General features: G+C 47.9%; 1 protein-coding gene across 1 annotated transcript in view; it reads left to right on the top strand.

Moving 5' to 3' along the window:
* The first annotated feature begins 3,809 nt into the window (after positions 1-3,809).
* LOC138771907 (uncharacterized) overlaps positions 3,810-12,353 on the top strand; it is a 61,025-nt gene continuing 52,481 nt past the window's right edge. Inside the window, 7 exon segments of the mRNA XM_069951909.1 lie at positions 3,810-4,209; positions 4,355-4,503; positions 4,866-5,045; positions 5,135-5,258; positions 5,342-5,439; positions 6,209-6,317; positions 7,717-9,126. Of these exon segments, the coding sequence (XP_069808010.1) occupies positions 4,426-4,503; positions 4,866-5,045; positions 5,135-5,258; positions 5,342-5,439; positions 6,209-6,317; positions 7,717-9,126 (1,999 nt within the window). The 5' untranslated portion in view covers positions 3,810-4,209; positions 4,355-4,425.

Raw genomic sequence — 12,353 nt, 5'->3', positions numbered from 1 at the left:
GGGGGCATTATTAGTTCATGGGGGCACCTCTGGGGGCATTATTAGTATATGGGGGCACCTCTGGGGGCATTATTAGTATATGGGGGCCACCTCTGGCGGCATTATTAGTATATGGGGTCCACCTCTGGGGGCATTATTAGTTCATAGTGGGTACCTCTGGGGGTATTATTAGCTCATGAGGGCACCTGTGGGGGAATTATTAGTATATAGGGGCACCTCTGGGGGCATTATTAGTTCATGGGGGCACCTCTGGGGGCATTATTAGTATATGGGGGCCACCTCTGGGGGCATTATTAGTTCATCACAGCAGGGGATCCTACATACAGGGGGCACAGCAGGGGATCCTACATACAGGGGGCATCCCACATTCCTACTCGCTTTACTGCACATTACACCACACAGCGCAGTTACTTTGGGAGCCGACAGGAGGGAGAAAGGAAAGGAAGTTGCTAGAAATGTGCGGAACCTAAATTGTTTGTCTCGCAGGTTCTGAAGAGATGAAAAGTAGCTGGAAGAAATCATCATGGAGAACTGGGCCGGATGGAGAGGAAAAGGGAAAGTGACTCCTCAGATCAAAGAAGACGTCACCTGTGAGTCACTGTATGACGGTTTTCTTATTTTGTAGAACATTATTTAGTAGAGGTGCCCCAAGGAAAAAATTTTTTCCAAGGTGTGCCCGAGGTGGAAAAGGTTGGGAAGCACTGGTATAGAGCATATGGTGAGAGCTGTGTCTGTATAGAGCGTGTGGTGCAGAGCTGTGTGTGTATAGAGCGTGTGGTGCAGAGCTGTGTGTGTATACAGCGTGCATTGCAGAGCTGTGTGTGTAGAGAGCGTGTGGTGCAGAGCTGTGTGTGTATAGAGTGTGAGGTGCGGAGCTGTGTGTGTATAGAGCGAGCGGTGCAGAGCCGTGTGTGTATAGAGTGCACAGTGCAGAGCTGTGTGTGTATAGAGTGTGCGGTGCAGGGCTGTGTGTGTATAGAGTGTGCGGTGCAGAGCTGTGTGTGTATAGAGCGTGTGGTGCAGAGCTGTGTGTGTATACAGCGTGCATTGCAGAGCTGTGTGTGTAGAGAGCGTGTGGTGCAGAGCTGTGTGTGTATAGAGTGTGAGGTGCGGAGCTGTGTGTGTATAGAGCGAGCGGTGCAGAGCCGTGTGTGTATAGAGTGCACAGTGCAGAGCTGTGTGTGTATAGAGTGTGCGGTGCAGGGCTGTGTGTGTATAGAGTGTGCGGTGCAGAGCTGTGTGTGTATAGAGCGTGTGGTGCAGAGCTGTGTGTGTATACAGCGTGCATTGCAGAGCTGTGTGTGTAGAGAGCGTGTGGTGCAGAGCTGTGTGTGTATAGAGTGTGAGGTGCGGAGCTGTGTGTGTATAGAGCGAGCGGTGCAGAGCCGTGTGTGTATAGAGTGCACAGTGCAGAGCTGTGTGTGTATAGAGTGTGCGGTGCAGAGCTGTGTGTATATAAAGCGTGTGGTGCAGGGCTGTGTGTGTATAGAGCGTGCGGTGCAGAGCTGTGTGTGTAGAGAGTGTACAGTGCTGAGCTGTGTGTAGAGCGATCTGTGAGGAGCTATATGTGTATAGATTGTGCTGTGCAGAGCTGTGTGTGTATAGAGCATGCGGTGCAGAGCTGTGTGTGTATATAGAGCGTGCGGTGCAGAGCTGTGTGTGAATAGAGCGTGTGGTGCAAAGCTGTGTGTGTATAGAGCGTGCGGGGCAGAGCTGTGTGTGTATAGAGTGAGCGATGCAGAGCTGTGTGTGTATATAGAGTGCGGTGCAGAGCTGTGTGTGTATAGAGCGTGCGGTGCAGAGCTGCGTGTGTATAGAGCGTGCGGTGCAGAGCTGTGTGTGTATAGAGCGTGCGGTGCAGAGCTGTGTGTGTATAGAGCGTGCGGTGCAGAGCTGTGTGTGTATAGAGCGTGCGGTGCAGAGCTGTGTGTGTATAGAGCGTGCGGTGCAGAGCTGTGTGTGTATAGAGTGTGCGGAGCAGAGCTGTGTGTGTATAGAGCATGTGGTGCAGAGCTGTGTGTATAGAGCATGTGTGATGCAGAGCTGTGTGTGTATAGAGTGTGTGGTGCAGAGCTGTGTGTGTATATAGAGTGGGGGGTGCAGAGCTGTGTGTGTATAGAGGATGTGGTGCAGAGCTGTGTGTGTATAGAGCGTGCGATGCAAAGCTCTGTGTGTATAGAGCGTGCGGTGCAGAGCTGTGTGTGTATAGAGCGTGCGGTGCAGAGCTGTGTGTGTATAGAGCGTGTGGTGCAGAGCTGTGTGTGTATAGAGCGTGTGGTGCAGAGCTGTGTGTGTATAGAGCGTGCGGTGCAGAGCTGTGTGTGTATAGAGCGTGTGGTGCAGAGCTGTGTGTATAGAGCATATGGTGCATAGCTGTGTGTGTAGAGAGCGTGTGTGGTGCAGAGCTGTGTGTGTATATAGAATGTGGTGCAGAGCTGTGTGTGTATAGAGTGTGCGGGGTGCAGAGCTGTGTGTGTAATATAGAGTGCGGTGCAGAGCTGTGTGTGTGTGTATATAGAGTGCGGTGCAGAGCTGTGTAACATAGTAACATAGTAAAAAGGGTTGAAATAAGACAAGTCCATCAGGTTCAACCAAAGGAAATCCTACTGTGTTGATCCAGGGAAGGCAAAAACCCCTATAAGGCAGACGACAACCGCCCCACCACAGGGAGAAAGAGGATGCGGTGCAGGGCTGTGTGTTTATAGAGCGTGCGGTGCATAGCTGTGTGTGTATAGAGCGTGCGGTGCAGGGCTGTGTGTGTATAGAGTGTGCGGTGCAGAGCTGTGTGTGTTTAGAGCGTGTTGTGCAGAGCTATGTGTGTATAGAGCGTGCAGTGCAGAGCTGTGTGTATATAGAGTGCGGTGCAGAGCTGTATGTGTATAGAGCGTGTGGTGCAGAGCTGTGTGTGTATAGAGCGTGCAGTGCAGAGCTGTGTGTGTATAGAGCGTGCGGTGAAGAGCTGTGTGTGTATATAGAGTGCGGTGCAGAGCTATGTGTGTATAGAGTATGAGGTGCAGAGCTGTGTGTGTATAGAGCGTGCAGTGCAGAGCTGTGTGTGTATAGAGTGTGCGGTGCAGAGCTGTGTGTGTATAGAGTGTGCGGTGCAGAGCTGTGTGTGTATAGAGCGTGTGGTGTAGAGCTGTGTGTGTATAGAGCGTGTGGTGCAGAGCTGTGTGTATAGAGCGTGTGGTGCAGAGCTGTGTGTGTATAGAGTGCGGTGCATAGCTGTGTGTATACAGCGTGTGGTGCAGAGCTGTGTGTGTATAGAGCGTGTGGTGCAGAGCTGTGTGTATAGAGCGTGCGGTGCAGAGCTGTGTGTATAGAGCGTGCGGTGCAGAGCTGTGTGTATAGAGCGTGCGGTGCAGAGCTGTGTGTATAGAGCGTGCTGTGCAGAGCGGTGTGTGTATATAGAGTGCGGTGCAGGGCTGTGTGTGTATAGAGTGTGCGGTGCAGAGCTGTGTGTGTATAGAGCGTGCGGTGCATAGCTGTGTGTATACAGCGTGTGGTGCAGAGCTGTGTGTGTATAGAGCGTGTGGTGCAGAGCTGTGTGTGTATAGAGCGTGCTGTGCAGAGCTGTGTGTGTATATAGAGTGCGGTGCAGAGCTGTGTGTATAGAGCGTGCTGTGCAGAGCTGTGTGTATATAGAGTGCGGTGCAGAGCTGTGTGTATAGAGCGTGCTGTGCAGAGCTGTGTGTATATAGAGTGCGCGGTGCAGAGCTGTGTGTATAGAATCTGCTATGCGGAGCTGTGTAAAGCCAGACTGGTCTCTGACTCCTCCCACACATGTGACTGATCACATGACCATGACATCATGAAGGTCCTACATCTAGAAGCCCACAGCAGCTGTGCAGGTCAGGGATGTAGAGATTCTGTCACCAGACCCATCAGTACAGGGGTCACTGGTAGAGGTGGCTATCTCCCCTTCACTGGCCAGGCTGTATGTCTGTTAGCCACCAGCAACCAATCAGAAGTCACCTACATCCTGCAGCCAATCAGCAGTGAGCTCCAGGAGGCCCAGGACCTGGGAGTAAAAGGACAGAACCTCAGTGTGGAGTCATCACCAGAGCGGCCACTGGAGGGCGCAGCAGATCCTGTGAGGTGCTGAAACCAGTCATCTAGTCTTAAAGGGGTTATGCAGATTCGGAAACACAGATGCTTTCTTCCAAAGACAGCGCTACACAAGTCCTCAGGTTGTATGTGTTATTGCAGGTCAGTTCCACTAAAGTAAATGAGGCTGAGATGGAATAGATGTAAATATATATATCAGCCCGATTACTGTTATTATCAGTTAGTGGGGGTTTTTTAATTTGGATTTTATATGCTTTTTACATTGTCTCCTTTTCATTCCATTCAGGTTCCTACAATATAAGATCCTCTCACTGACTATATTCTATATAAGACAATTTCCTGACTGACCCAACAAGGATGGATCGGGACAGGGACAAGATGGCGGAGAGGATAATAAATCTCACCCTAGAGATACTATTCCAGCTTACTGGAGAGGTGAGGGGGATTCTGGGAGTGATGTCACATGACACCATTCTTCTCTATGTAATAACAGATGGATATGACTGGAGAGGTGAGGGGGATTCTGGGAGTGATGTCACATGACACCATTCTTCTCTATGTAATAACAGATGGATATGACTGGAGAGGTGAGGGGGATTCTGGGAGTGATGTCACATGACACCATTCTTCTCTATGTAATAACAGATGGATATGACTGGAGAGGTGATGGGGATTCTGGGAGTGATGTCACATGACACCACTCTTCTCTATGTAATAACAGATGGATATGACTGGAGAGGTGACAGGGATTCTGGGAATGTATGTAGTGAGATGTATTACTGTATCTCCATAACCAGGATTACACAGTGGTGAAGAAGACCTCTAGTGGGCGCTGTGGGGCCCCTGTGTGTGAAGGATGGGGAAGAACCCTGAGCCCAATCCCGGGGCCCCCACCTCACCCCCTGATACATGAGGAAATCAATGAGCAGAAGATCCTAGAACTCACCAACAAGATGGTGGAGCTGCTGACTGGAGAGGTGAGGAGGCTGCTGGGAATGCTGGGACATTATACAGGAAGGCTATGAAGGGATGGGGGGGATGACTGTGTGATCATTGTGTGTGTCAGGTTCCTATAAGGTGTCAGGACGTGGCGCTCTATTTCTCCATGGAGGAGTGGGAGTATGTAGAAGGACACAAGGATCAGTACAAGGAGGCCATGATGGAGGATCAGCCGCCCCTCCCATCACCAGGTAATAGACAGGACTACATACACCCCGCCGTTATTTCTCCCTATATACAGAATGGAGTCAGTCTCTCTATGTGTTCCCTACAGTCACATCCAGTAAGAGAACAACACCAGAGAGATGTCCCCGTCCTCTTCTTCCTCAGGATTGTCCAGAAGAGAATCACAATGTCTCCCAGGATGATCAGGTAGCTGGAGATGGGGCTCCATGATGTCTTCCCTGTGGTCTGCGGAAGAGAAGTGAACACATTAAAGGTGGCTATTAGAGATGAGCGAACCGGGTTCGGGTTCAAGTCGATCCGAACGTTCGGTATTTGATTAGCGGGGGCTGCTGAACTTGGATAAAGCTCTAAAGTTGTCTGGAAAACATGGATACAGCCAATGACTATATCCATGTTTTCCACATAGCCTTAGGGCTTTATGCAACTTCAGCAGCCACCGCTGTTCAGGTTCGGATCGACTCGAGCATGCTCCAGGTTCGCTCATCTTTAGTGGCTATATATCTACAATAACTGACGGCTGATAGATCGCCCTGCCGTCAGTTATCTCTCCTACCTGCCGTCCCCATACAGCTACTTTCTTGTAAAAACAGCGCCACCCCTGCCCCCATTTCAGCTGTATTCACTTTAATGGCTGCAAAAGCTGCAAAACCACATCCGAATTGAGGATTACGGTGCCTTTACACAGAGTGATTTATCTGACAGATTTTTGAAGCCAAAGCCAGGACCAGACTATTAACAGAGAACAGGCCAAAAAGGAAATACTGAGATTTCTCCTCTTTTCAAATCCATTCCTGGCTTTGGCTTCAGAAATCTGTCAGATAAACAGTGGTGCTGTTTCTGGAAAATAGTGGCCGTGGTTTTCTAAGCCTGAGCAAGCCCTTTAAGTTATGGTCTTTTCTAGTTCTCTAGAACATTCTATATGACTGTGTTCACTTTTACTACATTTCATCCACAGCTTTTCAATGAAAGCATAGACCTGAATGATATTAATGTTACAACCATAATAATAAAAGAAGAGATGTACATGAGCGATGATGAGCCGTGTGCAGAGGACGTTCCTATAGGTGAGTGGTAGCCACTAAATATACTAGCTGTAACTAAGGGCCCTAATACATGGAGCGATAATCTGCAGAATCAGGTCGGTTCGGCAGATCATCGCTCCATGTAATGTAGACAACGATCATTGGCTGAGCGTGTTTTTTAATCCTGACTAGAGATGAGCCAACCGGGTTTGGGTTAGAGTCCATCCGAACCAGAGCGTTCGGTATTTGATTAGTGGCTGCTGCTGAACTTGAATAAAGCTCTAAGGTTGTCTGGAAAACATGGATACAGCCAATGACTATATCCATGATTTCCAGACAACCTTAGAGCTTTATCCAAGTTCAGCAGCCCCAGCTAATCAAATACCGAACGTTCGGGTTCGGATGGACTGCATGCTCGAGGTTCGCTCATCTCTAATGCTGACCTAAAATCACAGGCCATCAGGCACACATCGCCACATGTTATAGCAATGCGCGGCTGACGGCTGATGACTGTAAATAAAAAACATGTCCCACTAGCTTTGTCTCGTTTCCCACAGTGTCTGAAGTGACAGCCCGGTAAGCCAATTACTGGCTGCGGCACTGTCCCGCTGATTTCTCTGTCACTTAAGATACTGGGGGGGAGCGGGCCGAGGCTAGCAGGACATCAGAGAATTGGAGAATTATGTAACAGTTTATTATTGTACACTTATTAGGCAAGGGCTGCACGGACATCACTAAGAATATATATCATGACTACCTCTGCCATCCCATGAACATGTCTGGGGATCGTCACGCAGCAAATTTCATAGCACCTTGTGGTACTTAAAGGGAATCGGTCACTAGGTTTAGTCCACCTTAAATGAGGGCAGCATAAACTAATGTCAGAAATGCTGAACAGATCGGTGTATTACTGACATCATTCTGTTCAACCATTCTCCTTATATGCAGTAGAATAGGATACTTGCCACACCCCTCCCCCCCCCCCCCCCCCCCCCCCCGCCCTCCAGCTGCTGATTGACAGCTGTCTGCCTATATACAGCATGGATAGATAACTGTAAAACAGCAGCTGGGGGACTGAGTTTTCTGCTTCTCATGAATATCCAGGACTACTGAGCTCACGCACATAATGGAGAGGACTACTTATTGTCCATGTTATACAGCAGGAGATCTCTGGATCAGTTGCAGAGAACAATGTAAGTGATACGTCATTCTGTTCAGCTTCTCTGTTACTACTTTATGCTAGCCTGAGATAGGACACCATGTAGCTACTGACAGAGTCTCTTTAAAGCTGACCACCAGGGGCATCCCTTAAAATCTGCTCCCTAGTTAGAACTCTGCTACATGCCCTGTAATTTGTTTAGAGATGTATAAGTGTTATAGGGTATTGTCGTAAATGTACAGTTATATTCAAAAATAATCAAACCAGTTGTATACTTTGCAGATGACTGTACTAGGGGCGCAAAAGGAGATCAGATCACTTTGGATTTTAAAGCAGATGATCAGGGTATCACACAAGATACATATGAAGAGTATGCTGCCATCTCAGCCTTTCACAGCGGAGAGCTATCATCTGATATTGTTGCATCACAGACTGTTAACCAAAACAAAAGTCACAAAAAAGGCATTACAGAAAGAGCTCACACAAAAGAGAAGCCATTTTCATGTTCAGAATGTGGAAAATGTTTTACAGATAAATCAGATCTTGTTAGACATCTGAGAATTCACTCTGGGGAGAAGCCATATTCATGTGCAGAATGTGGGAAATGTTTTACCCAGAAATCCAATCTTGTTACACATAAGAAAGGTCACACAGGATTGAGGCCATTTTCCTGTTTAGAGTGTGGAAAATGTTTTATCCAGAAATCAGATCTTGCTAGGCATCAGAGATCTCATACAGGGGCAAAGCCATATTCCTGTTCAGAATGTGGGACGTGTTTTAGTGTTAGATCAAGTCTTGTTAACCATCAGAGAATTCACACAGGGGAAAAGCCTTTTTCATGCTTAGAATGTGGGAAATGTTTTACAAGAAAATCAAACCTGGTTGACCATCAAAGAACTCACACAGGGGAGAAGCCATATTCATGTGATGAATGCGGCAAATGTTTCACAGAGAAATCAAAGCTTGTTAAACATCAGAGAGTTCACACAGGGGAAATGCCATTTTCATGTTCTGAATGTGGAAAACGTTTTTCAGAGAAATCAAACCTTGTTAAACATTATAGAATACACACAGGGGAAAGTCCATTTTCATGTTCAGAATGTGACAAATGGTTTCTCCTCAAGAAAAGTCTTGTTAGACATCAAAAAATCCACACGGGCGAAAAACCATTTTCATGTTCAGAATGTGGGAAATGTTTTAGACAGAAATCCGATGTTATTACACATATGAGAAGTCATACGGGAGCAAAACCATTTGTATGCTCAGAATGTGTAAGATCTTTTGCACAGAAATCCGATCTTCTTAGACATCAAAAAATTCACACAGGTGTGAAGCAATTTTCATGTTCAGAATGTGGGAAAATTTTTCTACACAAGTCAAATCTCGTCAAACACGAAAAGAAAAGTCATACAGGGGAGAAGCCATTTTCATGTTTAGAATGTGAGAAATGTTTTATCCAGAAGTCCGATCTTGTTATACATATGAGAAATCACTCGGGAGAGAAGCCTTTTTCATGTTTAGAATGTAAAAAATGTTTTATCCAGAAATCCAATCTTGTTAGACATCAAAAAATTCACACAGACGCGAAGCCATTTTTATGTGCGGAATGTGGAAAATGTTTTACTCAAGAATCAAGTCTTGTTGACCATCAAAAAACTCACACATTGGAGAAGCCATTTTCATTTTCAGAATGTGGAGAATGATTTCAAATGGATCAAGATATGTTCAACATCCAAGAGTTTACACTGGGAGGAAGCGTATGTAAATAAATATCTATGTGCTTGAAGCCTATTGTTTCCATCATTGACAATTATTTGCTATGAAAACTTATATCAATAAAAGGATCAGATTCAGCGCACCTTCACTATGGGCCGTATGGAAGCACAGGTGGTGCTGGGGGGCAAATTAGGAGTATGTGCACTGGCCCTTTAAGAATCAGCAACAGTACACAGTTCCCGAAGAGCAGACCAGTTAGTGGTGCCAGCAGCAGAAACACAGCAGCTTAAGTACTTGTTGGTGTTAGTCCAGCTTTGATGTGATGTGCTTAAAACAAGTCAGAATGAGGCTAAGTATTGTGTGTGGCCCCCCCGTACCTGTACGACCTCTCTACAACACCTGGGCATACTCCTGATGAGGTGGCGGATGGTCTCCTGAGGGATCCCCTCCCAGACCTGGACTAAAGCATCCGCCACCTCCTGGACAGCCTGTGCTGCAACGTGACGTTGGTGGATGGAGCGAGACATGATGTCCCCGGGAATGGGATTCAGGTCTGGGGATCAGGCGGCCAGTCCATAGCTTCACTGCCTTCATCTTGCAGCAACTGCTGACACACTCCAGCCACATGAGGTCTAGTATTGTCCTGCATTAGGAGGAACCCAGGGCCCAGCGCACCAGCGTATGGTCTCACAAGGGCTCTGAGGATCTCATCTCGGTACCTAATGGCAGTCAGGCTACCTCTAGCGAGCACATGGAGGACTGTGCGGCCCCCCCCCCCCCCAAAGAAATGCCACCCCCACACCATTACTGACCCACTGCTAAACCGCTCACGCTGAAGGACGTTGCAGGCAACTGATCGCTCTACGCGGCGTCTCCAGACTCTGTCACATGTGCTCAGTGTGAATCGGTTTTCATCTGTGAGGAGCACAGGGGGCGCCATTGGGGAATTTGCCAATTCTGCTGTTCTCTGGCAAATGCCAAGCATCCTGCACGGTGTTAAACCGTGAGCATAACCCCCGATCTGTGGACGTTGGGCCCTCATACCATCCTTATGGAGTCGATTTCTAACCATTTGTGCAGACACATGCACATTTGTTGCCTGCTGGAGGTCATTTTGCAAGGCTGTGGCAGTGCCCCTCCTGTTCCTCCTTGCACAAAGGCGGAGGAAGCGGTCCTGCTGCTGGGTTGTTGCCCTCCTACGGACTCCTCCACATCTCCTGGTAGCGCCTCTGGACACTACGCTGACCAACACAGCAAGCCTTCTTGCCACAGTTCGCATTGATGTGCCATCATGGATGAGCTGCGCTACCTGAGCCACTTGTGTGGGTTGTAGAGTCTGTCTGATGCTACCATGAGTGTAAAGCACCACCAACATTCAAAAGTGACCAAAAAATCTGCCAGAAAGCAAAGGGACTGAGAAGTGGTCTTAGGTCCCCACCTGCAGAACCTGCAGAAAAATTGTTATTGCGATAAGATCGCTTAAGCCCATCTTTCACATAGGGTGAATCTTTGAATGACTGTTTACACGAAGCGATCTGCGAATTTTTAGCGAACGACGAACGATGATACGAGAACATGTTGAAAGATCAAAATGAACGATTTTTTGCTTGTCGCTTGATCGCTTGCTGTGTTTACACGGAATGATTATCGCTCAAATGCGATCGTTATGCCGAAAATTCGAATGATAATCGTTACGTGTAAACGCAAAATAGGTGGACAGTTTGATCTCACAGACATTTGATTTACTTGGAGTTATATTGTGTTGTTTAATGCTGCGTTTACACGGAGCGATAATTCGCCCAATTGATCGTTTAACGATTTTAAAGCAATGATTTGGTTTTTATAACGATCAGCGTTGAGACGGAGAAAATTGCGATAGTTTTTAAGATGGCTTAAGCCCATCAGACCATAGGGTGAATCTTTGAAAGACGATCTGTAAATTTTTAGCAAACGACCAACCATGATTTGAGAACATGCTGAAAACCCAAAATGAACGATTTCTCACTCGTCACTTGATCATTTGCTGTGTTTACACGGAACAATTATTGCTCAAATCCGATCATTATTGCGGAAATTCAAATGATAATCGTTCCGTGTAAACGCAGCATTAGTGTTCCCTTTATTTTTGAGCAATGTTTATTGTCTGGAGGTGTGTGGGGAGGGGGCTGGTGGTCAATGAGTGTGAGGGGAATTTTATATCATGAATCCTATACTGACTCCATGGGAAGGCACAGGAGACCATGGGGGAGATTTATCAAACATGGTGTAAAGTGACACTGGCTCAGTTGCCCCTAGCAACCAATCAGATTCCACCTCTCATTCCTCACTAACTCTTTGGAAAATGAAAGGTGGAATCTGATTGGTTGCTAGGGGCAACTGGGCCAGTCTCACTTTACACCATGTTTGATAAATCTCTCCCACTGTGTGGGAAAATAGCCATAGGGGGGCCAAAGGTTCCATGGGGAATGTTGAGCCGGGGGTGTCCCGTCCTATCCCCGGCAGCGAGCGCATCAGAGAGCTTCCCATGCGCCTGTGGCTGTGACTTCCGGTGCACGGGGAGCTCTCTGATGCGCGCGCTGCTGGGGATAGGACGGGACACCCCCGGTCGGGGACAGACCAGGAGGCGAGAGGCTCGATGGGGGAACGGATGGCAGGTGAGTTGTGTTTTTTTTTTTTTCTTTTTGTGTGATATCTGCTGTGCACGGGGGGGGGGGTGTACTATCTATAAGGGGGGGAGAGGGAAGAGGGGGACCATCTATGAGGGGGGGAAAGGGGGACCATCTATAAGGAGGGGAGAGGGAGGAGGGGGACCATCTATAAGGAGGGGAGAGGGAGACCATGTATAAGGAGGGAAGAGGGAGGAGGGGGATCATCTATAAGGAGGGGAGAGGAAGGAGGGGGACCATCTATGAGGGGGGAAGAGGGGGACCATCTATAATAGGATTAGCACCCTCCTCTCCTGAGATCCTCTGTGCTGCTGTGACCTCCCCTATAAGATCAGCACCCTCCTCTCCTGACATCCTCTGTGCTGCTGTGACCTCCCCTATAAGATCAGCACCCTCCTCTCCTGACATCCTCTGTGCTGCTGTGACCCTGTGACCTCCCCTATAAGATCAGCCCCCTCCTCTCCTGACAACCTCTGTGCAGCTGTGACCTGGGGGGGGGGGGCAACAGCAGGAAACCAGGTGGCAATATGTTTATTG

The sequence above is a fragment of the Dendropsophus ebraccatus genome, chromosome 14 (assembly GCF_027789765.1).
Source record: "Dendropsophus ebraccatus isolate aDenEbr1 chromosome 14, aDenEbr1.pat, whole genome shotgun sequence".
Lineage (NCBI taxonomy): Eukaryota > Metazoa > Chordata > Amphibia > Anura > Hylidae > Dendropsophus > Dendropsophus ebraccatus.
This window is presented reverse-complemented; position numbering and strand designations above follow the sequence as displayed.